This window comes from Leptinotarsa decemlineata, unplaced genomic scaffold (assembly GCF_025532065.1).
Source record: "Leptinotarsa decemlineata unplaced genomic scaffold, Ldec_3_MD MMD2_tig00026369_RagTag_RagTag, whole genome shotgun sequence".
NCBI classification, from domain to species: Eukaryota; Metazoa; Arthropoda; class Insecta; order Coleoptera; family Chrysomelidae; genus Leptinotarsa; species Leptinotarsa decemlineata.
Genome location: NW_027412709.1, coordinates 1,184,191 through 1,208,758, shown reverse-complemented (window position 1 = coordinate 1,208,758; position 24,568 = coordinate 1,184,191). Strand labels below are relative to the sequence as shown.

The 24,568-nt window shown below is 35.3% G+C and overlaps 1 protein-coding gene across 1 annotated transcript in view; it reads right to left on the bottom strand.

Moving 5' to 3' along the window:
• Window positions 1-23,138, bottom strand: part of LOC111515144 (uncharacterized) — a 181,998-nt gene extending 158,860 nt beyond the window's left edge. Inside the window, exons 1-4 of the mRNA XM_074185243.1 lie at window positions 22,761-23,138; window positions 19,786-20,043; window positions 17,425-17,752; window positions 16,300-17,054 (exon numbers count right to left, since the gene is read on the bottom strand). Coding sequence (XP_074041344.1) covers window positions 16,300-17,054; window positions 17,425-17,752; window positions 19,786-20,043; window positions 22,761-23,138 — 1,719 coding nt within the window. The remainder of the gene's footprint in view (window positions 1-16,299; window positions 17,055-17,424; window positions 17,753-19,785; window positions 20,044-22,760) is intronic.
• Between the last annotated feature and the right edge of the window lie 1,430 nt (window positions 23,139-24,568).

Genomic DNA, 24,568 nt, shown 5'->3' with positions numbered 1-24,568 from the left:
TATTTGCATAAAGAGTATCTCGATATGTTTAAAGAATTGAGTGAAGGCTCCGATGCAGCATCAATATTTGCCGCGCATTATTTACAAGAAAAAATTCACAAGAAATTTAATGATAACATTCAAATTTTGATGTCAAACAAAAAAAAAGTTGTTGCTCCTAAGGGCATTTCAATTATTGATGACTCATTATTTGCGCACCTGAAAGACCAAGATACCTTGCAAGCAGCTGCTGATATTTTGTGAGAGGAAATTTTAGGAATATCTAAAACAAAATTACCTGATTATTCAACTAGTCAACGACTAATTAAAGGTGAATATTCAACACCACCAATGATTTCAGAGTTTTTTTCGACAATATTCTTGGTAAGTTGATAAAAATCAATTCTTCATCGAAAATGTTCAATTCTATTTATAAATTATTGATATTTTACAATTTACGTTTAATTTTTACAGAATCTGACTCAAATGATGATGAAGATGATTTACTCAACAATGAACATTACCCGGATGATGATGAATGAAGAATAATGAATAGTAATAAATATGTATGTTACCTTAACATACCTTGATATTTAAAATTTTTCCGTATTTTATCGTCTTTTTTTATCGTCAAAATTTTTAAATATTGTATGAACTACATAAAAAATTTCAATTTCAATAAATGCAGTAATTAAGTAAATCATAAATACATTATTTTGATGTAAAACAGTTATCGTAATACATAGACATCTGACCAGGTAGTATCTCAGATTTTGTTATTTTCTGATGCTTGTACGCACTGAATACTTCTGCCCTAATCAATATAAGTTTTTGAAACTATAATGAGTGAAATGTATCAACGGCAGATTTCGTCAATTACTTCAAAAAACATTTATTTTTAACATTTTCAAATATGTCTGCCACAATGTTGAACGCGAGGTAATGTTCAGCCATTATTATTTTCCGTTCACAATAATAATATATTTCAAAATATCAAAACGGCAAACGTCGTCAAATGCATTTAAAATTACTAAAAAATTGATACCTGTCCTACCTGCGCACTCACCGCGTCCACCACTTTGGGCTTAGTGAGGTCCCATATCATGTACGGTAGGTATAGGGGCCTCAATGTACAAAAACCTAAGTCTGGTCAAATACATGCAGGTAGCCGCTCACTGGCTCTTAGACTACAATATCGGCACAGAAACAACTCGACAGTAGTGGTACGTAAAATACGTTTTAATCGTGTGTTTCTAGGTTTGCGGTTGGATTATTGCTGTTTTATTTCGTTTTAGTTCAGTTCGTAAAGTATAAGTTGTGCTTAGTATACATTAAAAGACAGGTAGGTTGTTGGACGATATGAATATGGAAAGCAAACGTTGTTGGAGAGAAGTTGGCCATAAAAAAAGAATGAGTTTGAGTATGAGGCACATTAGTGCAAAAACAAGAATCGCTAGGCTATCCAAATACAAGTAAGTAATAATTTTTGATTTTCAAAAAAATACTTTTGTGAACCGAAACTAGAATTTTATTGGAGAAGTAAAAAGTTTATTTACGCCGTACATGAAGTAAAAATTTTACGCGTAGTTTCAACTTTATGCACCAGGGCGTGACTTACATTTTTTGTACTCACAAAATATCAAATATGTGTCTTATTCTTTATTGTTTCAGGTCCAAAACGAACAATGTAACGAATGAGTTACCTTTAATTCTGGAAAATGATAAGAATAACGATCCAAATATAAAAAATATATCTGCAGATCATTTGGAAAACGATAAGAGAGATATCATCATCAGATACGAATTCTGGTGAAGTTACAAAAAACCCTAATGGATGGTAAAACCAATGAATGTAAAAAAAAAAATTTTAAAGACACTGTTGAAAAAAAAATTATTTTGGTTGGGAAATGAATTATAGATATTGACCATTTTTTCAATGCACTGAAAATAATTTCACTTCCAGAAAATCATAATCTCGGTAGTTACGGAATGCACTCTGCAAAATATTGTTGTTATTGATGAACGTCGTTCTAGATTCGAATCGACTATAAAATGGAAATGTAACATGTGCAATAGATATTACAATATAAAAACTAACTATGATGCCGAAGGAATGAATGAACAAGTGTTTTGGAGATCATGTCAATAGGATTGGTATACAAACATGTTGAAAAGATCGCAGCAACATTAGAAATTCCTTATGGATCCCATCGAACATACGATAAATTTCACAATAGATTTGTGATAAGATAGGAGAGAAATCACAAGAATCAATATATAAAGCAATATAAGAAGAAAAAAAATTGCTATTGAGTCTGGAATTCCTTTTATTACCGTAAAATGTGATTGATTTTGGGCCAAAAGGTCGTATAAAAGGAACTATACGTCATTGTCTGGTTATGGTGTGGTGATTGGTGCAAAAACTAATGAAGTCATTGGCATGGGTGTTAGAACTAAATATTGCCTTGTGTGTAAAAAACATGAAAATAAAGGAAGTCAGCCAAAGCCCCATCGCTGTTTCAAAAATTGGATGTTGTCCTCAACTGCCATGGAATCGGATGTAATTGCAGCAGCATTTCAACAAAGTTTGGAAAAGCACGGAGTAATTTTTAAAACAATGATTGCGGATGGAGACAGCTCCTGTTATCAAAAGTTATTGGAACACGACCCTTATGCAGAATACAACATTACAGTGGAAAAAATTTAATGTAGAAACCATCTCCTAAGGAATTATGTCAATAAGTTGGCAGATATTTGCAAGAACAAACATGCTGGCCCTGCAGTTTTGAGAAAACAAATGAAGGTCAATAAACGATTATTTTATCAGTACAGATGAAAAAAACTATATGATATATGCACCAAATTATCAACATTAATATATTCTCGGGTAATAATACTGTTTTTTAATAATTTCAGGTGAATCTTCTGCGGTTTAGGTCTTCAGTAACAGGCTATCGAATATAGATCAGAAGAAAATGCTTTTTTATATGAAAAAATTTAAAATTTAAGGAAAGATATATTGAATGGGCCCAGTCATATTTTAGGAGAACACAGAAATTGTTCATCATACATCTGCTAAGAAAAGTCGAATGCAAACTCAATAATAACTGATATGAAGCTCACAAGTCAGTGAAATTCATTTATCAAGATAAGATTGAAATTTAATTAGAAGATTCAAATTAAGACATTGGTGGTATGTGAATTGTATACTAACTTATTATTTTCTTCCAGCTTTATACGAAATAATGATGGTCCCAGTCAAATATCTTGCTACGCATTCCAAAAGTTTATTATATAATGTCGACACGAATACTGTTGAACAATTTAATTCCATCATTTGTAAACACATAGGTGGAAAACGGATCAATTATTGTTCAAGACGATCCTTTCAAGCAAAATGTTGAACTTCTGCTGTGGAATGGAATACAAAACATTTATTTGTGTCTATTTTATCGCAGTCGCTATTAGGTAAAATGCCTGCACTAACAAATAAAATTGAGGAGAGATACAGACGTCGTCGCAAAATTTGCGATGAAAAGAGGGCCTGGCAAAAAAAGTAACAACAAGGATTACGGTGGATGTTGCAAAAAACCAGTTTCAGATGATGAAGGATATAAAGTATGTAAACAGGATTACATCGCTGAAAATTTCAAAAAAACCGTCGAAGAGCTGAAAAAAATAGAAATCATTTCTAAAACCCAAAGTGGATGCAAATTATGGCATGATGAAAGGGAAAAAAAGAATAACGGCTTCAAATTTTGGATATGTCTGCAGAATGCTGCCAAAAACATCCAGGAAACGATTAGTTGAACAAATAATTTATCCCAAGTACTTATCTACGCCAGTAATAATGCATGGAAAGCAAAATGAAGAAAGGGCCCTTGCGGCATTGGAAATAGAAATAAAGCAAAAAATACTAAAATATGGTCTTTACGTCGATAAAGATCAACAATTTCTTGGTGCTTCACCAGATGGAGTCTTGCAAGACGGTATTGCCATTATAGAGGTGTAATGTCCATATTCGGCGAAATCGATTACTCCTCAAGAAGAAATCGAAAATGGAAAGATAACGTTCTGGAGAAAGAAAACTGGAGCTGTCAATACGAGTCACAAATGGTATTATCAAATACAAGGCCAGTTGCATGTAACTGGATATAAAAAGTGTAGTATCGGAGTTTGGACTTCCAAAGGAATCAAAATTACGGAAATTGAAAGGGACGAAAATTTTTGGGAAAGTAAAATGCAGGGACCCTTAAAAAATTTCTTCGACAACCATTTAAAAAAGGAACTGGTTGATTCTAGAAAAATAAGAAATATGCCAATTAGAGATTAGAAGTTCAATAATTCCTTAATTGATTGTTTTACTGCAAATAAATTGTTTTGATAATATACATTTTTTATTGAAACTTTTTTAAACTCCCCAAGTAGTGACAAAGAGAAATATTTTGCATTTTTGTTTCTTTGTGTATTTGCACGTAGTTCACTTTAGGTTTCGAATAATACACACACTTTTATAAGGAAGAAAATTTACTGAGAAATAGACAATGAATATATTTTCCGCCTACCTCTATCGAAAGTATACATTTCCTGACCTCATTGTAGGGAACAAAGTCGTACGTTTCCTCCCTAAAGTAAAAGTGACGTTTGGTACGTCATCATTGAAATAACTTATTGACATTGACAACCTAAACTACTTATATTCTATTATATAAGTATAAATTCTATCGTTCATTTATAGAACACCCAGTATTTTGCAAAATGATAGAAGTCAGTGGAAGGTGAAGTATTTTCAAAAAGTAAATACCTATATTAAGAAAATGAGTCAGATGTCACTAGACCTACAGCAAATACAATACAATACAATATGTCAATAATTTCGCAATATCTTACTGTCAGTCTCGATAGGGCAGCGGTTTGATGCAAGGCAAGTGAATACGAGACTCTCAGACCTCTTACACCTAGATTCTAAACGAAAAATCGAGTATATAGTTTGAAATGAAAAACTCACAGAATAACCTGGATGAAACAATATATGATTATTTTCTTTTTTTAGTGTGTTTGTATAAAAGCTTTCGTTTGAAAGTGTTTTTTTATAATTTTTATTTTCAACTTTTTAGTTCTCTTCTCATTGACAACTACAAATAACATTTTTTCCGTTTATTTCGCCTCAATCTTCTTTTTTTTTTCAAAAAAATCATAGTCGCCTACCTTGAAAACCCTCAGATTCCAATTTTGAATAAATCGGGCGATAATCACAAAACTCGACCACCATTCTGGAGCCACCACGTTAAATTTCCCAATTTTGACATGAGAATCATAATCTCCGACCCCAAAAATCTCTACATTCAAAATTTGATTCGAATCGGACTATAATCACAAAACTCGTGTTAGGAATCGAACGTTAAAAGGTAAGACCTCGTTAGTCCTTAGCTCGCACAAGTTTCTCAACTTCTGAGAGTTGTCGTTCGTATGGGGGCGACAGCTGATTAACGGAAAAACAGATTTCAATCAGATTTTTTGAACAGATATGAAGCCTCCATTTTGTTTTTTTCTGTTAACAAAAATTTGATAATGTATTGTCACCGGGATTATGTACACTTGCAAAATTTCAAATCAATCGGATGATTAGAACCGAGTCAAATTCAATTTGCAAGATTTCTTACATTATTGATTAGTTTGTTACCTGCTAGTGAACCCAATCCTACAAGAGTATAAATAAAAGCTTGTCTAAATATACGATATGCGCTCTATAACCCGTAAATATAATTTTAACCATTTCCTGTGAAATATCCAGTCCTAAATATTCATTCCCAATAATTTCCGAATGTTCCATTTACATTTTATTAAAGAAATATTAAAATATGTATTCGCGCGTCACTGTTCTAGGGAAGTGGCTACTACCACAAACTTTCTCTGATTATTCTATCGCGCCTGAATTCAGTCAACTAGCGATGATCTGATGTGAATAATTTGCCTAACTACTGGCGTTTGTATAAATTTGTTTTTGCAAAATATGATCTTATAATTTATTTTTTTTGAAAACTGACTGTCTTATTGTAAGCTACATAGGCATTGTAAGGTTCGGACGAAGACATATTTGAATTTTTAGTAAGCATTTTCCTGTGCAGAAGTTCAATGAAACTCCTTCAAACAAGACATTTCACACAATAATATTTGGAAGAGTATTTTATTTTCTCAAAAAATCTCTTCGTCCAAACCTTCCATGCCCTTTTCTGAATATAATGAAATGATATCTCTCATTACACATTTTGATAAAGCGTACGTGTCTGTAGGCATACCAGGCAAAACCGGGGCTCTCACTCCTAAAATCGTAATTCACTGGTTTATCATACTTGATAATTTTGTAGCGTTTCATTTGAAATGAATAGCATCATTGATTACGACAGTCGAACAGAGAAACGCTTAATTTTACCATGAATTTTTGGGGAAAAATGAAACCAATGCAGAAAATGAATTCTATAGATAACATACCACATTGAATGCTCTTTGTTGTTGAGTGCACATCAGTTGTCTATCTATACAATTTCTGTATCAATTTTCTGGCATGATGGATGCAATGCTATTACATGCATCTTTTTTGTTTGAGATGCTCGATATCTGTACGAAGTGTCAAAATACCTTATCCTTCATGGTATCCAAAAACAAAAAAAAAACTTAACACAGTTTGAAGATTCAGACAGCCAGGCAATTGATCCATTGATTCCAATTCATTTTGTTGGAAATAATTCATCTGAATGTTCTCTTACTATGATCATTATAAAAGAGAAGACCTAGTATGTTAGTTCCCGAAATTCCCAACCAAACATTCATTCCGAACTTTTCCTGGAAATTGGTTTCTCTAGATAAATGTTCATTCGTATTGTTCCACCTACAATTATTGGTGAATTTTCTTTAGACCACCAATATTATTTTATTCACTAACATTTCCAACTTACTTACATATTTCTACGTCTTTACCACTTCGCAAATTGTACTCGCCTTCCATAATCATTTTCATTAAGGTGATGACTTATATGTAGCATTTGTATTATACTTTTTTGAAAATATTTCCGGTAGATTTCACAAAAATATCTGGTTTGTGTGCAGTTTCTCGCGAGCAACAATCCTAATAGGAATATTTTTGTAACTGACTAATCCTAAAGTAACTGTAACTGACGACATATCCTGTTTTCATATCTGTCAAATGCACATACAAAATTTCTTTCTAATCGTCTGAACATCTGAATGTTCGGAATACGATGATTCCGGTATAACTCACCATACATATTTCTTGACAAAAGAGGATTTCTATTTGATTATGCAAAGTAAATAGCATATTAGTCCTTTCGTCATTTGAATACATTTTTGATATGTAACTAACTGCAGAAACGACTGACAGTTCTTAACAGACATAAACAACTCATTCATTTTCTCTGTCTACACAACAATCGTATTTTGACCAGAAACTAATATTTTCGTTACTTCCAGAACAGAGAGTTGAATACTCCATTTGAAAACGAATATTCGTTCTATTGGAGAATCTTTTTATCGAAATTATTGGGTAATATCTATGGTACGCTGATAGTTGAAACGTTTTAACCAAATCAAAATAATTTACAAAAGAACTAACAACAGGACCGCCCTACTTAATTGTGATTTTATCGGTTCATCAATATTTGTAATACTTTCATTACAAACAACAAATCTCATTACAAATACGTACCTGCAATTTACACAGGTATGTATTTGAAAAAAAAATTGTTTAACCAAAGATGCATTGTTACTTTCATAAAGTACATTTTGAATACTATAAAACGTTCCTTTTAGATTGTTTATATTTTCTGAAATAACAATTCTATTCTTGACAAACCAAAAATCACAGCCTGTATATACAGGGTGTAACTGAATAAGTGTAAAACATTCAAGTAGGTGATTCCTCATTGAAAAAAAGATAGGATCTTTCATATAAAAGAACTTCATTGGAGCATCCCTTGTTAACATACAGCCCCTTAAAGGATTTACATAAAATTTGTATACAAATATTTTTCACAAGCACTGAAGAAGTTACAATATTGAAATTAACCTGACGTTTTGTACTACCAAAAAGACACTTAGCCAGTAATTTATTTGGTTTACCCCATGGTGGTAAGAGGTGGAAAACGCAACCCCTAAAATTTATTTTCATTGCAACTTTTTGTCTTATTATTTGTTTACCATTTAAAAATTCATTTTCGATAGCCTGTTTCATTCAAAACAAAAAATGTTTCATTGTAAACAAAAAATGTTTCTTGAGTTTTTTGCCCAAAATAAACCAGTTCGCAGCAAAAAATTATTTTACGAACAACTACAGAGATACATCGTCATAAATGCGAACTGGATTTATTGTTATTTTGTAGTTAGTACCTGCATTAAACGATTAAAGGGTAATAAACTAAACTAATTTATCAATAACAAAACACACAACATGTAGAATACATGTTCAATATGTCTACCTTCAGACATTACGCATGCGTCTAGACGTCGGCGCATTGAGCCACGTATTCGCTCAAATATTCCTGGAGTCTCTCTGATTACCCTGCACGCGTCGATGATGCGGTTTCTTAAGTTCTCTACATCGCGAACAGGAGTACCAAAAAATCAAATGCTCTCATTGGCCCCAAATAGATAAATCGAGAGGATTGAGACCCGGGGATCGAGCGGGCCAGTTCTGTAGTCCTCCTCGACCTATTCACTGATTTGCATATGTTCCAGTTAAATGCTGACGTGCTACTTGACTAAAATGGGCGGGAGCCCCATCATGCATAAAAACATATCCCTTCTGACGCCCAATGGAAATTCCTCCAGCAGTACTGGATGCACTTCTTTTAAAAATTGAATGTATGCCTCACCATTTATTCGAGGAGGTAGAAAATGAGGCCTAATTAAATCATTCCCAATAACTCCGAGCCATACGTTGAGAGAAAACTGTTCTTGATGGTTAGTTTCGACAATAGCATGATTTTCATCAGCCCATATGTGGTAATTATGAAAATTAATAATCTTGTCCCGAGAAAAACTACATTCGTCTATGAATTCTATCGTCTTCAGAAAGTCACAATTTCTTCTAATCATTTCCAGCATTCAATTGAGAAATTCAAGACGGTTCGGAAAGTCTCGCGGTAACAGTGCCTGTACTCGTTGCAGATGGTAAGGGTATAAGTGTTGTTCCTTTAAAATTCTAAATACCATCATATGATCAACATTTAGTTGGAAAGCAATCTGGTAGTACGTTGTTCTTCAATCAAATTAAGTACTGCTTCCTCATGCTGTGGTGTTCGTACTTCTCGATGGTGACCACAATCCTGCTTTTTTTTTGTCGAACGAACCATATTCTCGTAATCGTTGATGAAGTCCAGCAAATATTCTATGTGAAGGATGCTGCCGTTGAGGATACATTTCGGCATATCTTCTAGAAGCTTCTAACCCATTCTCCTGCGACAGACCATAAACGTAATGCATATCAGCCATTTCCTCATTTGTGTATGCCATTTTAATAACAAGTGAATTATTAAAGTATCAAATTAAGAACAGGACAACAACACACGATTAGTATTAATTCAATTTCGAAAATTTACAAACTGACAGCGTCATACCAATTTAATTGTCACTATCGCTAATAGCCACCTATTAGATAGATTAGTTTCGTATTTTCGCATCTATGACGATGTATTTCTGTAGTTGTTCGTAAAATAATTTTTTGCTGCGAACTGGTTTATCTTGGGCAAAAAACTCAAGAAACATTTTTTGTTTAGAATGAAACAGGCTATCGGAAATGAATTTTTGAATGGTAAACAAATAATAAGACAAAAAGTTAGAATGGAAATAAATTTTAGGGGTTGCGTTTTCCACCCCTTACAACCATGGGGTAAACCAAATAAATTACTGACTAAGTGTATTTTGGTAGTACAAAACGTCAGGTTAATTTTAATGTTGTAACTTTTTTAGTGCTTGTGAAAAAATTTGTTATACTAATTTTATGTACCACCTTTAAGGGAATGTATGTTAACAAGGGATGCTCCAATGAAATTTCTTCATATGAAAGATCCTATCTTTTTTTCGATGAGGAATCACCTCCTCAAATGTTTTACACTTATTTAGTTACACCCTGTATATTTGAAACATTAGTGTTGATAAATGAATCATATTATCTTTGGTTCTGCGATCTGTTGTGGCTCCTTGACGTGTTTCCATTATTCCTGGAAAATTTACAGTATTTCAACCTGTAATTCGCGAAGAAACTGAGACTTTGGTGAATTAAAATTCCCTAGAAAAGATGAAAATTTCCAGAATCATAATTGACACGTATGTATAAGGTTTCTTCAGCCAATAGCTGAATAGTTTTCTTATAGTACGGGAGTTAGCAACGTTTGGAAAACAAGAATTTTTGAATATTTGTCTTTTTTATCTGATGTCTTTCATGCTCTTTCGGTTAGAGTCCGGGCTATCTGGCTAGCGGTAGTGGTTGCATTTATTAATGCGTATCTTACCTGCATAGGTAGAAATCCTTAACTTGAAAAAAAAATTAAAGCGTACTTTTTGATTTTCTGCCTTCAGATAGATCCACCAGACATCATTTTTTTCATTCCCAGGCATTTTTATTGTTGTTAATTATGTGCCATACGCGATTTTTTCTTCTTTAAATGTCTGTAATTTTCATATTATGTTCTTTAAATATAAAATAAAATAATAATCCAAAATTAATTTGACAGACGTTAATTCGATTGTTAAGTATTAAATATAAATAAAAAAGTAATGCAAAGTATTGCGGTATAATGCTTGTGGTTAGATAGTTTAAAGTGCAAGAGAGATAGAAAGCGACGGCAGCGTATCGGCTAGTGTATAACAGAAAATTATAAGAATGAGACAGGAAATAATTGCGAAAATACATTACTTACACTTGTTCTTGTAAATACATGTTGGAATTAAAAACTATTAACATGAAAATGATAATATAATCTGAATAAGCATAAATGGAAAAGAATGGAATGAAAACTATATCAAGGAAGGTTCAAAAATCATCATCATCATCTTTCCTCTCTGTCAGAATTATTTAAATCATCGTTTTGGAAATTGTCATTGTTTTCCAATATTCCATCATCCGTAACAAAAAACTTAAAATTCCTGTAATTGTTTTTGTTCGTTATATAAAAATTCAGTTTTTATTGATTATTGTTCTATTCAATACTTACTTTGAATAATAACATATTTATCATCGTTGATGGTCCAACCAGTGCGCATTTCTCCATAGCTTAGTCACATAACAAACACTCAATGAATGTTGGAGCAATTTTACTTCACAGGGTGGCAAACTAGATGAGTCGATGTTTAGAATTTTTTTTTCTGGACTGGAAAGTACTTGAAAATAGATGAAATTGAACATCATTAACATTCGAAGTATTTTTAACTCCATGCATTTGACAAATAAACTCCTCAAGGGTTACAAAGGTAGTTTCAAGTATTTCTTCGTCATTCGTAATAATATTCTGAAAAGCTAGTTGATATTCGTTCAATTTTTCCAACATTTTGAAAGGTCTAACTTTGCCTTTCCTGAAAAATGCTGGCCATTGTAACAAAAGCAATGAATATACATCACAAATAACGTAAACACAAAACAAACATGTAACTTTAGACTGACGCCATGTTGTTCATTTGCCGATGCGCTGCCGTCGCTTTCTATCTCTCTTGCCCTTTAAACTGTCTCTCTCTGACCACAAGCATTAAACCGCAATACTTTTCATTACTTTTTTATTCATATTTAATATTTAACCATGGAATTAACGTCTATCAAATTTATTTTAGATTATTTTATATTTAAAGAACATAATATAAAAATTACAGACATTCAAAAACACTTTGATTTTTTATAAAAAAAAATCGCGTATGGCACGTAATTAACAACAATGAAAATGCCTGGCAATAAAAAATTGATATCTAGTGGATCTATCTGAAGGCAAAAATTGAAAATTACAATTTAAAAAACTATTTTGAAGTTGAGGATTTTTACCTAAGCAGGTAATATGAGCATCAATAAACGCAACCACTACCGTCAGCCAGGTAGCCCGGACTCCAACCGAAAGAGCAAGAAAGACAGCTTATCAAAAAACCAACTGTTCTGAAATTCTCTGTCGAAAACGTTACTAGCTCCTATACTATTACGATTTTATGTATTCGCAATATTCTTACAAATATCCAGACACAAGTAACAAAATATATTAATGTTTCTTTATGTCTCTGAAACCAGCTGAAATTTTTTACCAATAATTATTTGGTTCAGGGAAATATTTTCCTATAATACATATGTTGGAAAATAGAAATGATTAAATGACTCAAAAAAATCTACTTATATCTTCACGTACTTCTTGAAACTGGTGTGAAACTGAAGTGGACATTTAAGAGGTCAGTCTGGTCGATCGCAATGGCATGACTTGATTTCCCTCATTCGAGTAGAAAAGTAGGCCAACCCACATAATATGAATATAACTATCGAGTGGGGTGATATAGCTCCTTTAGCGTTGTATTGTTTTTCTCCCATGACCTGAAATTTTCAGCACAACATTTACATATATGGCATTCGTGACTGGTGTTTCTATGAAAATTAAGTAGATAGTCAATTCAGCCCTGAATATTCAGGGTCTTATGAAAATTGGAAAATTTTGTTTGCTGACATCAATGTGGCAAAATGCTTTTTTTTGCATTTACCGCTTTCCAAGGTAACATTATCTGGAATGCAAAGACATCGAACAAAACATACACACACACTGGAGTTTTTCAACTAGACTCCCGACATCATCAAGATAGCAAATGAGATTTCGCCGAAACGGTGTAAGAATAATCGTTATGTGGATAAAATTCACATAACACAAAGCGAAACCCGAGAAAACATCTCCTCATACTTATCATATATATATATATATATATATATATATATATATATATATATATATATATATATATATATATATATATATATATATATATATATATATATATATATATATATATATATATATATAGAGAGAGAGAGAGAGAGAGAGAGAGAGGTAGTCTTTGCTGACTAGTTACGAACAAATCCTTGGAGTTATTTGGGATAGCAGCGAAGCGCAAGTGTACTCTTATAACTTTCAATCTCAAGTGGTTTATAGTATCCCTTGTATAAGTTGCAGATCTGACTGCCAGATTATTAAAAGACAGAATATCTGCACACAAAAGTGATTGTAGACTTCATCCAGAAAGGTGTGCCCTTAGTGAACATGTTTATAATAATGGACATGTAATGGATTTTAACTCAGTAAAAATTTTGACTAAAGAGAGGAATGTTTCTAAAAGATTATTCATTGAAATGACTTACATTTCGCAATCACGAAATTGTCTGAATAAAAAAACAGACTTACAACATTAAGTGAAATATATTCCTATTTACTTTTTATAGACAAAAATTGGAACTTAAATTCATTTATCAACCTATTAACAAAAATTATACTACAAAACTCTTTCTTCTGGAGGCAACTGTAACTCTTTGATTAATTGCACCAGCGGCAAATGCCAAGTCTACTTCTTCAAAATTTTATTAAATTGACAAGTGATGTGTTTCTAACCTAAGATCACCACGTTCATTCTCAAATAAAAATTTTTTATGATTACTCCTCATTTAACCTATATATATTGTAGCTTTCACTTAATTCATATGTCTTGTAATTTTACAGTTGTTACGTGTTTTTATCATGATCACAACGTTCATATTTTAATTTTAACTCAACTCAATTGCGACCAGTCTCACTAACATTGTAAGTATTCGTCTAGTAACTTAAGTTCTGTATTAATTCAAAATCTATCATCTTAGCTCCCTGATGATGACAATAACCATTGTCGAAATATTGGAAATATAATGTTATAAGAGTACCTACACTTGCGCTTCGCTGCTATCCCAAATAACTCCAAGGAATTGTATATATATATATATATATATATATATATATATATATATATATATATATATATATATATATATATATATATATATATATATATATATATATATATATATATATATATATATATATATATATATATAGATATATATATATATATATATATATATGTTCAGGTTAATTTATCCGAGGAGACTTCAGTCAGGAAAATCCTAAATTGTCATTATTTTGGTTAGAACTCTCAACTTTGAAGTTGTCTGGAGTTGTAACAAACTAAGCGAGGGTTATACTCTTACATATATTAAGTGTAATACAATCAATAATTTTCACAACTGGAAATTTCTTCCATATTGAGTTATGTGCTTTGTGTGAAGTGTTCTATTATAAATAAGATAGACTGTGATAATCAAAACTCTCGTTGCTTTAGTTTAGAGAACTCTCAACATAAAATATGCCTGGAGCTATAATAAGAAACTATATGAACGGGGTCATACGTATTCTCAATTTACACTGTAATACCACGACAAGATTGTACCGATTTCATTTATCGCAGTCCATCATTGATAAAAATGATTTTATTGAACAAAAACCAGCTTTTTTACTGATCACCAACACATCATTTTGAATTTGAGGCAAACTCAACCCACAATGAAAATTCTTTCAGAAATTAGGTATTATGGAAATTAAATATACATCGGGTCAGGCATAATCACTGTCACTGTCAAGCCTAAAATACAAATTTTCCTGAAATAGTATCCTGAAGTGATAAATAATGATAGAAACAAGGTCCGTAATCAACGGTTCTTTTGTACTGCATATTGAACCGTCATTGATTCGTCTTAAGAGTAAAATTTAAACATGTGCATATGCAGACAATCTCACATCAGTCGTAGAAAATTGAGGGTATTCATATCCTTTTCAGAATCAAAAATCACCAAAAACGAATGTGAAATACTAGAACTAGAAGTTAATGAAAAAAAATCAGAACATTTAGTCTGAGTGGTTATACAGGCAAGAGTTCCATTGAACAAATATCGAAAAATAAGTATATTTCAACGTGCTCAATTCAATAACTGTAACACTCTATCGAAAACATGATTTTTGAGTCAAATACTACCCATACCAATATTGTTTGCAAAAAAAATTATCCTCAATGTATGGTTGGTTTTTCTGGAATCACTCACCTCTGAGGGTTGTTAGGAAAACAATCATACTTCCCAAAGACCGGGGAGGTTTGTGTAAACAAGATCCCTGTATAAAAGCTAACACATCCTCAATCTGTTTAAAAAAAATCTGTTTTTTCCATTAACCAGCTGTCGCACCCCTACGAACGACAACCCTCAGAAGTCGAAACTTGTGCGAGCTAAGGATTAACGAGGTCGTACTTTTTAACGTGTGATTCCTTACACGGGTTGGAAGATAGAAAGTGAAGATCGATCGTTCAGGCTAGAGCTTGAACCATCGACCAACACGGCAGTCAATTCGAGTGAGTGAACAAAGCACCCACGCCGAACCGCTTGGCTACCGACCGACCAAATAATTCGATAAATTAATTATTCTCAAAATGGATTAAATTCATATAATTTTTCGTTAAACAATATCAATAACTCACTATTTCCCCCAACCGATATCCACATCCATTTTCTCATTCGAGAAGATTTTTTCCTGGGGCTATCTATATTGGTATAAAATAATAACTGATCAAAGTATGATCTCTAAATATTTTTATCGTGCAATATCAATCCCAAACAAGAAACTCACTCAAGCCGAAATACATTTTGGTACCACCCAGAAAAACTAGGATTTAATATTCAAAAACATCAACAATCCAATTTTCAACTACCAGCATAAAAACTTTATTTACTCTAAAAACTCGCCTGAATTTGAAAAATATCCCATCAATAAATGCTCAATCTTTAGCACACATGGAACCCTTTATATATTTCTTTGTTATGACAGATTACCGGTTTATTGTTGGATACAATACAAAAATGTACTGATTTCAAGGGTATTTTACCAAATCTTTCAGATTTCAGTTATACGTTGTCTATCCAGTTTTGCTATTTTGGTAGTAACTAAAATTCTACAGATTCAATATTAATGTAGCGAATATAGCGACAGACAATAGATAGTAATATGAGTTATTGAATGAGAAAACCCCGTTCAAAAAAATTTATTGTTATACTAAATATTTAAAAATCATTGTTTATGGTTTATGTTCATGTCTATGGTTCTCAATTTTCACAAGTATATTCCATTTGCAGACAGCAATCATTACCTAATTATCAAACGTATAATTTCAATTATAATGGAGGTTTTTTTATACATGAACGTGTGAATAAAAAGTTCCTACCTCTTTTACTATTGAAGTTATTATCCACTCCTTTCTCATTTCTGAATTCTTGATCAACGGAAGCTCAATTCTGGTAGGCGACCTGAGACGTGACCTGTCCTCTGCCCTATTTATGTATGGAAACACTTGGAAGCTGTCATATACAAACACATTTTCTGATATTTCTGCACTCATTGCGCATTCCTTTGCATCACTTTGCTGAAGGGGGACAACATTGTTCGAAGATTCGTTCTCATCACATCTCCTGTTATGAAAACCAGAAGAAATTTTATAATTGTCTTTGGAAAATTTCAGCGGATTATTTGAAATCATGTCTTTTTCAGACTCTCCAGTTTTTACAATTGATGGTGTAGTTGGCAATGTTGACTTAAATGTTTCAGGACAAACTTGAAAGCTGTTGTTTGCTTTATTGTAACTTTCAGACTTGAATATTAGTTCGTCATCTAGAGTATTTTTTATTTCCATAATTTTTGTATTCCGAGCTATTTCATGAGGTTCAGACAATACGGATGAATTATCGCAAGCATTCTCATTGGGGGAGTCATCAGTTTCCATTTTGATTACAGGATGAATGTTTAGAGCTTGAATAGTGGGTTTTCTGAGTCTTTCGGGACTTCTTGTTAAGTTATGGAAGACTTCAATTTCTCTATGAGGGGAAATGGGACTTATACCTTCTCTTGATCTATTAGACGAAACTGAATTATAATTATCCACTTCATTAACGAGATGTTCACGAGCATCATGTCTTGGTCTACCTGTAATAAAAATATGTGTTATGGCATCGAATGAGGAGTCGCAATACAACAAATGATTTTATTAGTGTCAAACATTCACTTCTCCAATAACTTCATTTATATCACAACTGAAAAACAATCATTGACTCAAAAATATGTTTGGTAAGTTGTTTTATTTTGATCACCATCAAAATGGAGTGGCTACAATGCCATTTGATAGAATTTCTCCTTCATTTTATGTCATAATTTTTTGAGAACTAGATATATTATTAAATCATTCAATTATTTGTTTTTCAAGTCAAAGAGAAAAAGTAACTGATTATGTAAAAAAATATGAATTTGTTAAAAACAATATAGACTTGAAGGAATCGCCTAACGGTATCTTACCTACCGTTTTTATTTCCAGATGTTGAATTGAACTTATCAGCAACAGTAGAATTCTTCTTTAGAGGTATTTTTGAATTAGAATTACTTCTATTCAAATTTGGAGCAGATTTATGTAATTTATGATTGGTAGAGGATGGAAGACGATTCTTCGTAGGAGTTGACGGCAATGAAGTTACTCTTATCGGAATTAGACTTCGTTTTGTTTTGATAGAAATTGCATCAGTAACTGTAATTCGAATTGTTCCGTTGTAATCCTCATGATGACTGCTGTCACTTTCTGGAGTACGTAATTTCACCGATTCCCCCCGAAACGTACTTTTCTGGGAGTCTTCCTTACGTTTTCATAAAAATCATTCATGCTGTCATCCTCTAAAATCTCAAGAACTCCCATGTTTTGGCTGAAAATAAAGGCGACATAAGCATCATTAGATCAATTAGCTCATCTATGAAAATTTCCTGATTATAAAAACTATGAGCGCGTAAAATATACGATGAGAAGTATATTAATGGAACAATTTCAATATCTCAGAAATTTTGTGAAATTTCATCGAATACGACTAATCAAAATATCTGTAGGTAATGTGAAAGTTTGAGACTCTTAGAAAATTTCACCCTCTTTTGCATTTCTAATTCATCATTTTATTTTTTTTTCAATTGTTGGTCCACTCAGTACTCAGTGATTCTTGAAAATATTTGAAAAACCACAAATAAATAACTTTTATCAAAAGTTAACTGTCAAATATGTCGAAATATGTCGAATCTAATCAATAGTGTTTTGAGTTATAGAATACCTACTATAATGAAAAAAAATAGAATCAAAATTTAGAATTGAGATATGGTAACAACATACTGTAACGAAATAAAGAATTAACTTTCTTAAACGAATTTATTTCTAACAATATTTCACAATTACAAACTAATGTATATTCAATACTTAGCAACTAACGTTTAATTTATTTCCACTATTTGAATTCCTGTAGAGCCCAGAGGCTATTTTCAGGATTGCCAAGTCCACGAAATTCTGGTCGAGCATCGTGTCGCCAATCTGGTAAGGCTCCTCCAGACATCTTCATAGGACTGTTCGTCACGAAAATGCCTTTTGGTCACCAAGTAGAAGACGTTTCTCTGACCCTTCTTCAACTGTAGCACTCCTCCGACTTCAGGATTCTGTTTTCGTAATATTTGGAGCTGACCAAATTTCTTGTTGAATACCACAGCGATACCCCTGGACATTTGGAGATCCTCCGCCACGCAGTGAGCTATTGCGTATTTAACTGGAACCTTGAAAAGGTCTCATGACTCTCTTTGACTTACCCCATGTACGACCTTCTGTCCGTTCGAGTATAAAGACATGAACTTCTGGAACGTCATTTCATCCTCTAGTGGTCTGAGAGCGCGAACTTAATAGTGATTTCCTGCATAAGGAGCAACTCTATTAAAATGGACGACCCTAGGCTTTCCTCGAGGTAGCTTATAGATTCGGTAGACGAGGTCATTAATCTTTTTCATGATTTTGTACGGACCTTCCCACGAGTTCCGCAACTTCGGTGATAAACCACGGCGTCGCTTAGGGTTGAATAGCCAAACTAGGTCACCGGTTTCGAATCCTCCAACATTCGCCTTGATGTCATAGGCATTCTATCGGCATCCTATCGTTGGCAATCCGGATGTTCAAACGAACTCGTTCTTGGATGTCGTCCATCCTCTACCGAAGCCTTTTGACATAGTCTTCCCCCGCTGTGTCTTGATCTGGCGGCGTCCCAAATTTCAGATCGCAAAGAAGCCGCAGCTCTCGCCCCATTATAATACTGGCAGGGGCTTAGCCGGTTGACTCATGCACTGCCGAACGATAGATCAACAGGAATAGGTGGAGGTACTGGTCCCAGTCTCTTTGATGGTCAGAGACTACCTTGGACAAGTGGCGGTTTATGGTCTTATTCATTCGTTCCACAATTCCATCGGACTCTGGATGTAAAGCTGTGGTTCTGATCTTTCGAATGTCCAACAGTTCAGATATTTCTTGAAAGAGGTTATACTTGCAATTTCTGCCCTGGTCCGAATGCAGCTGCAATGTGACATCGAATCGACATATCCATTCCTTCACAAGGACGTCAGCGACGGTGAAGGCTTCCTGGTTGGGCTTCCTTGTTGAGCAGGGCATAGGCTTCTGCCCACTTACTGAAGTAGTCCATGGTTACCAGGATATATTTGTTCCCATCATCGGACTCTGGGAACGGGCCGGCGATGTCGATGGAGATTCTCTCACAGGGACTACCCACGTTATACTGGCGCATTGGAGCTTTCAGTCGTATCCGAGGTCCTTGACGTCAGCTTGACAATTAACCCAGTAAAAACGTTCTCTTACTTTCTGGAGGGCCTTCGTTACTCCCAGATGTCCTCCAGTGACTCCATCATGGATTCCTTTGAGCATCTCGCGTAGTCTGTTCCTGAGTACCACTGTTTGACGTCTTTTTTCTCCACCGTCTTCAGACTCCAACACCCGCTTCAGAACCCCGTTTTCCAAAGTAAGGTTCCATTGGGCCCAGTAGGACTTTACTGCTGGCGAATAACCTGCAACCTCATGCCACGATGGTCTTTGATTACTTTTTTTTGCATCCGATGACTAAACCAAGATCTGAATTTTTTCTTAGTATTCCTTGATCTTATTGTCCTCCCAGTTGTCGTATACAGCTGTAGTTCTACAAATAGCTGCTTCCTTCTCTTCTGCTCATCGACAATGTGAGCAGTCATCGGGGCATGGTCTCCGTGACAGGGTATCTGCGTTTTTATTGCTAGTCCCAGCTGGATGTTCTATTTCGAAGTCAAATTCTTGAAGTCTCTCAATCCAGCGCGCTACTTGGCCCTCGGAATTTTTGAACTGCAGACGCCATTTGAGAGCTGCATGGTCCGTTCTGAACAGAAATCTTTTTCCATACACGTATTTGTAGAAATGCTCTACACCTTTGACAACGGCCAACAGCTCTCGTCTGGTAACACAATAATTGCGCTCTGGTTTAGTGAGCGTTTCTCTGAAGTAGACAATAACTTCGTCCTGTCCATCCTGGATCTGGGAAAGGACTGCTCCAAGTCCCACGTTGCTGGCGTCCGTATCTAAAATGAACTTTTCGTCCGGTAGGGGTTAGCTCAAAACAGGAGCGTTGATCAAGCTCTTTTCAACTTCTTGTATGAGTCTTGGCATTCCTCGGATCACTGGAACTGGATCTGTCCTTCTGTAAGTCGGGTCAATGGTTTGGCGATATTGGCAGCACATATCTGCGATAGTAGGTGCACAAATCAAGAAAGCTCCGAAGCTGATGTATGTCTTTTGGAATGGGCAATTCCCCAACTGCTTTGATCTTTTGTTCGTCTACCGCCACTCATTCCCCAGAGACAACGTGGCCAAGGTAACGGACTTCTTTCTGGAACAGATGGCATTTCTTGGGACTAAGTTTCAATCCAAAACTCCTCAGATGCATGAATACCTCCTTCAGATTTTTTGAATGAACATCGAACGATTTCCCGACCACGATTATATCATCGAGATACACTAGAAACGTCTTCCATATGAGTCGCTTGACAACCGTCTCCATCAATCTCTCGAAGGTCGCTGAAGCATTATAATGCCCGAACAGTGAACTGCCACAATCCTGAGCCGATGGTGAAAGCTGTCTTTTCTCGATCTTCTGGGGCCAATTCAACTTGCAAATATCCACTTTTCAAATCCAAAGTCGAGAAAATCGTGGAACCAGCCAGCGTGTCTAGGCTGTCAGAAGATTCGATGACCCCTTCTTTTTCCAAATCGCTAACTATCTTGTCTGCCTCTTTTTTCTTGGCAAGAGGGAGTCTTCTAGCTGATTGCCGGATTGGTCGAGCATTCCTAGTGTCGATTCTATGCTGAACCACATTCGTTCTGCCGCCTTTTCCTTCTCCAATATCGAAGATCTCCTGGTACTTCTTGACTAACTACCTCAATTTTGATTGGTGAGTTGGTGGCATGTCCTTGGGGGAAATGTCAATCAACTTCTCCAACTCTCTAGGCAAGTTGTTGGCTTGGCTAACCGAACTGCGAACACTCCGTATCACAGAGGAAATCGACGAACAGTGCCCCAGCAATGTTCCTTCATTCAAGGTCATGGGAAAGTAGTTGACATTCATGACCCTAACTGGCACAACTTTATCAACTCGCAACAGGGTTTTCCCCAGTGCGATTCCACGTTCAATTTTCTCGACATATATCTTGGGCTCGAACATTACCACATTTTCGTTGCTCACATTTCCGTTCAAGCGAGCCTCCAGGATAGTTTCAGCCCTCTCAGCCAGCAGGAACCTGATCATCTCTTCGCTTCTTTCATGAAGCACCAGCTCTTCTCCGCCGACACGTAGGACGCCATCTTGAAAATGCAGCTCGAACCCTCTGGAATTCATTATGTCCATTCCAATAATGCACGATGGTTCAATTTACTGCTGCCCAACAATAATTCAATTGATAGTTCTCCAAGTACAGTGGCTGGCTCCCCTGTTGCGGTGCATAGCTTCCAACTTGACGGTTCAATTCTTGCCGGTGTTTTGGCAAAGGTTGTCCCAAGAATGGTTCTCGTCGCACCTGTGTCTAGCAGCACGGTGCAAGGCTCATTGTTGATGAAGCCGTCAACGAAAACGCCTTCGTCTTGTCGTTGGAGAATGGCAATATATGCGTTTTTTACGGGGGCTTGCTGAGTTCAGGCCGACGATTGCCTCATTTCATCGACCCCCTCTTGTTTTCCTGATTTGTTGTTGATTCTTTGAATGCTGGGCATTTGCTACGCACATGCCCAATTTTCCCACAGTTTCAGCATGTTATTTGTTTTCTCACAGGCAACATTTCTTTTAATACCTTTCTGATTGTGGCCTCAATATCAACAGGCACCTGTCTATCTTCCTCGATAGCTCGAACTTTGCTCTGACTCTTGCAGGATTGTTTTGCAGCCTCAAACTCCAGAGCGGTTGCCAGTGCATCCACGAGATGTTGGGATGAGATAGTGTCAAGGCCTGCCTCGTTTCTTGGTTGAGAAGTCCGTCCAAGAATGCCTGAACTGCTAACCGCTCCATTAAATTTTCCGGTTTAGCAGGATATGCCAGACGAACCAACCGAGCTATGTCGGATTCAAATTCCTGTAGGGATTTTCCTGATATCTTGCAGCAGTTCTTCAGCTGTGAATGGTAAAAGTGCTCTAAGTGGGCCTGCCCATACCGCAGCTCAAGATGCTTTATAAGTTGGTCTTAGTCTTCCTGTTCCTGGGCCGTGAGGGTTTGCAAAATATTCGTTGCTTCTCCACGCAACGCCAGTGTTAATGCTACCGCCTTTTCTCCTGCATTCCATCCATTTGCTCTGGTAGCAGCTTCTAATTGTCGGCGGTTATTTGCCCAAGGAGTTTTTCCGTCGAACTGGGGCGGCTTTATGTAGAGCTTTCCTGGTTCAGAACTGACTTTGACATCTTTCATTGCCTTATGAAGTTTTTCCATGTTGAAACTCAGTTCCAGGATTGAGCTTTCGGTGACAGTTTCTGTGGTGTGGGCGGAATTAACGATGTGGTTTTGCAATTCGCTAATTGTTTCCTTTATCTTGCTGAGTTCTACCTGAACTCCGCCTTTGATTTCCTCTACTTCTGTGTTCATTGCCTTCTTGATTTTATTTATATCTGTCTCGATGGTTACTATCCTGCCATCGAGTTTGCCCATTATTGAACTCAAATCACCCCCAGAAACTTCGAATAAATATTTTTCGGGATCTTCTGCTGATTCAGTCAAGTTATCCCACAGTCTCTTCTGTAGTACTGATTTCTTTCCGGAACAATCTAGCTCCCTCTCCTCCAATTTTTGCTTCAATTCAGCCACTTTCAAGTCCACTAGGCGCACTTTCCTCGAACACATTTTGTGTCTTATTGTCTATTTTCCACAAAACTGAATATGTATATTTATTTTAATCGAGTCCGAAACACTTATTTACTTTCACAAGTCTATTTTTCGCGAGAAAGGTCTATCAGTTTATGTTTCCGTAGTCCGGTACGGTCCACGAAAGTTTTATAGTCAATTTCACCGTAATACAAAGATTGTCTACCAAACGCTCACTAATTTATTTTAAAAATCCACTTCTGTTTGAAATCTGTTTAAAATCTGTTTAAAATATGTTTTTTCCGTTAACCAGCTGTCGTACCCCTACGAACGACAATCCTCAGAAGTCGAAACTTGTGCGAGCTAAGGATTAACGATGTCTTACCTTTCAACGTGTGATTCCTAACACGGATTGGAAGATAGTAAGTGATGATCGATCGTTCAGACTAGGGCTTGAACCACCGACCAACACGGCAGTCAATTCGAGTGAGTGAACAAAGCACCCACGCCGAACCGCTTGGCTACCGACCGACCGACCAATTGTAATGAATCAAAGAATTAACTGTCTTTACCAAATTTATATCTAACAATATTTCACTATCACAAACTGATTTATATTCAACACTTAGCAACTAACGCCTAATTTATTTCCAGTATTTGAATTCTTCATTCAACCACTTGATTCACTTTCTGAATTCCAACTGCCCTCTCTGGACGAGAAGCCGGCTTTATACAGTGTGTCTCACTTCTCATGGAAACACCCCCGTATCTTCCGTGATATTCGAGGTGGAACGATGAAACTCTCAGGACTGATGGACATGCTCAAAATGCACCTACCACCTGAATGAGGTTGGCCAAAGTGATATACACTGTCCGCCACTCGCGATGGAACACCCCGTTTTTACGGTAAAACATATTAGGGGGCAAAATAGGCTCAACATTCCTCCAGATTCGTGATCAGGACTACCAACTTACTATAATTACACTTTTTTCCTGAAAAAATTTCTGTCCCGAAAAATCCGAATCTGTTTCACTTCTCATGGAAACACCCCTGTATCTTCCGTAATAATTGAAGTAGATTTTGTTTTGGTTTTGACATCATAACATGAAATTGTTTAAGAGAAACTCGACTTTTGTTTTCACATAAATAATTTATTTTTCATTTTGTTGTCAGGAAAGTTATTCCTTCTCAATAAGAGAGAAAATGGTAATTTTGTAAGAGGAACGGAAACATGTATTCAGTGAGGTTTTAGGATGGTTAATGTTAGTTCATATTC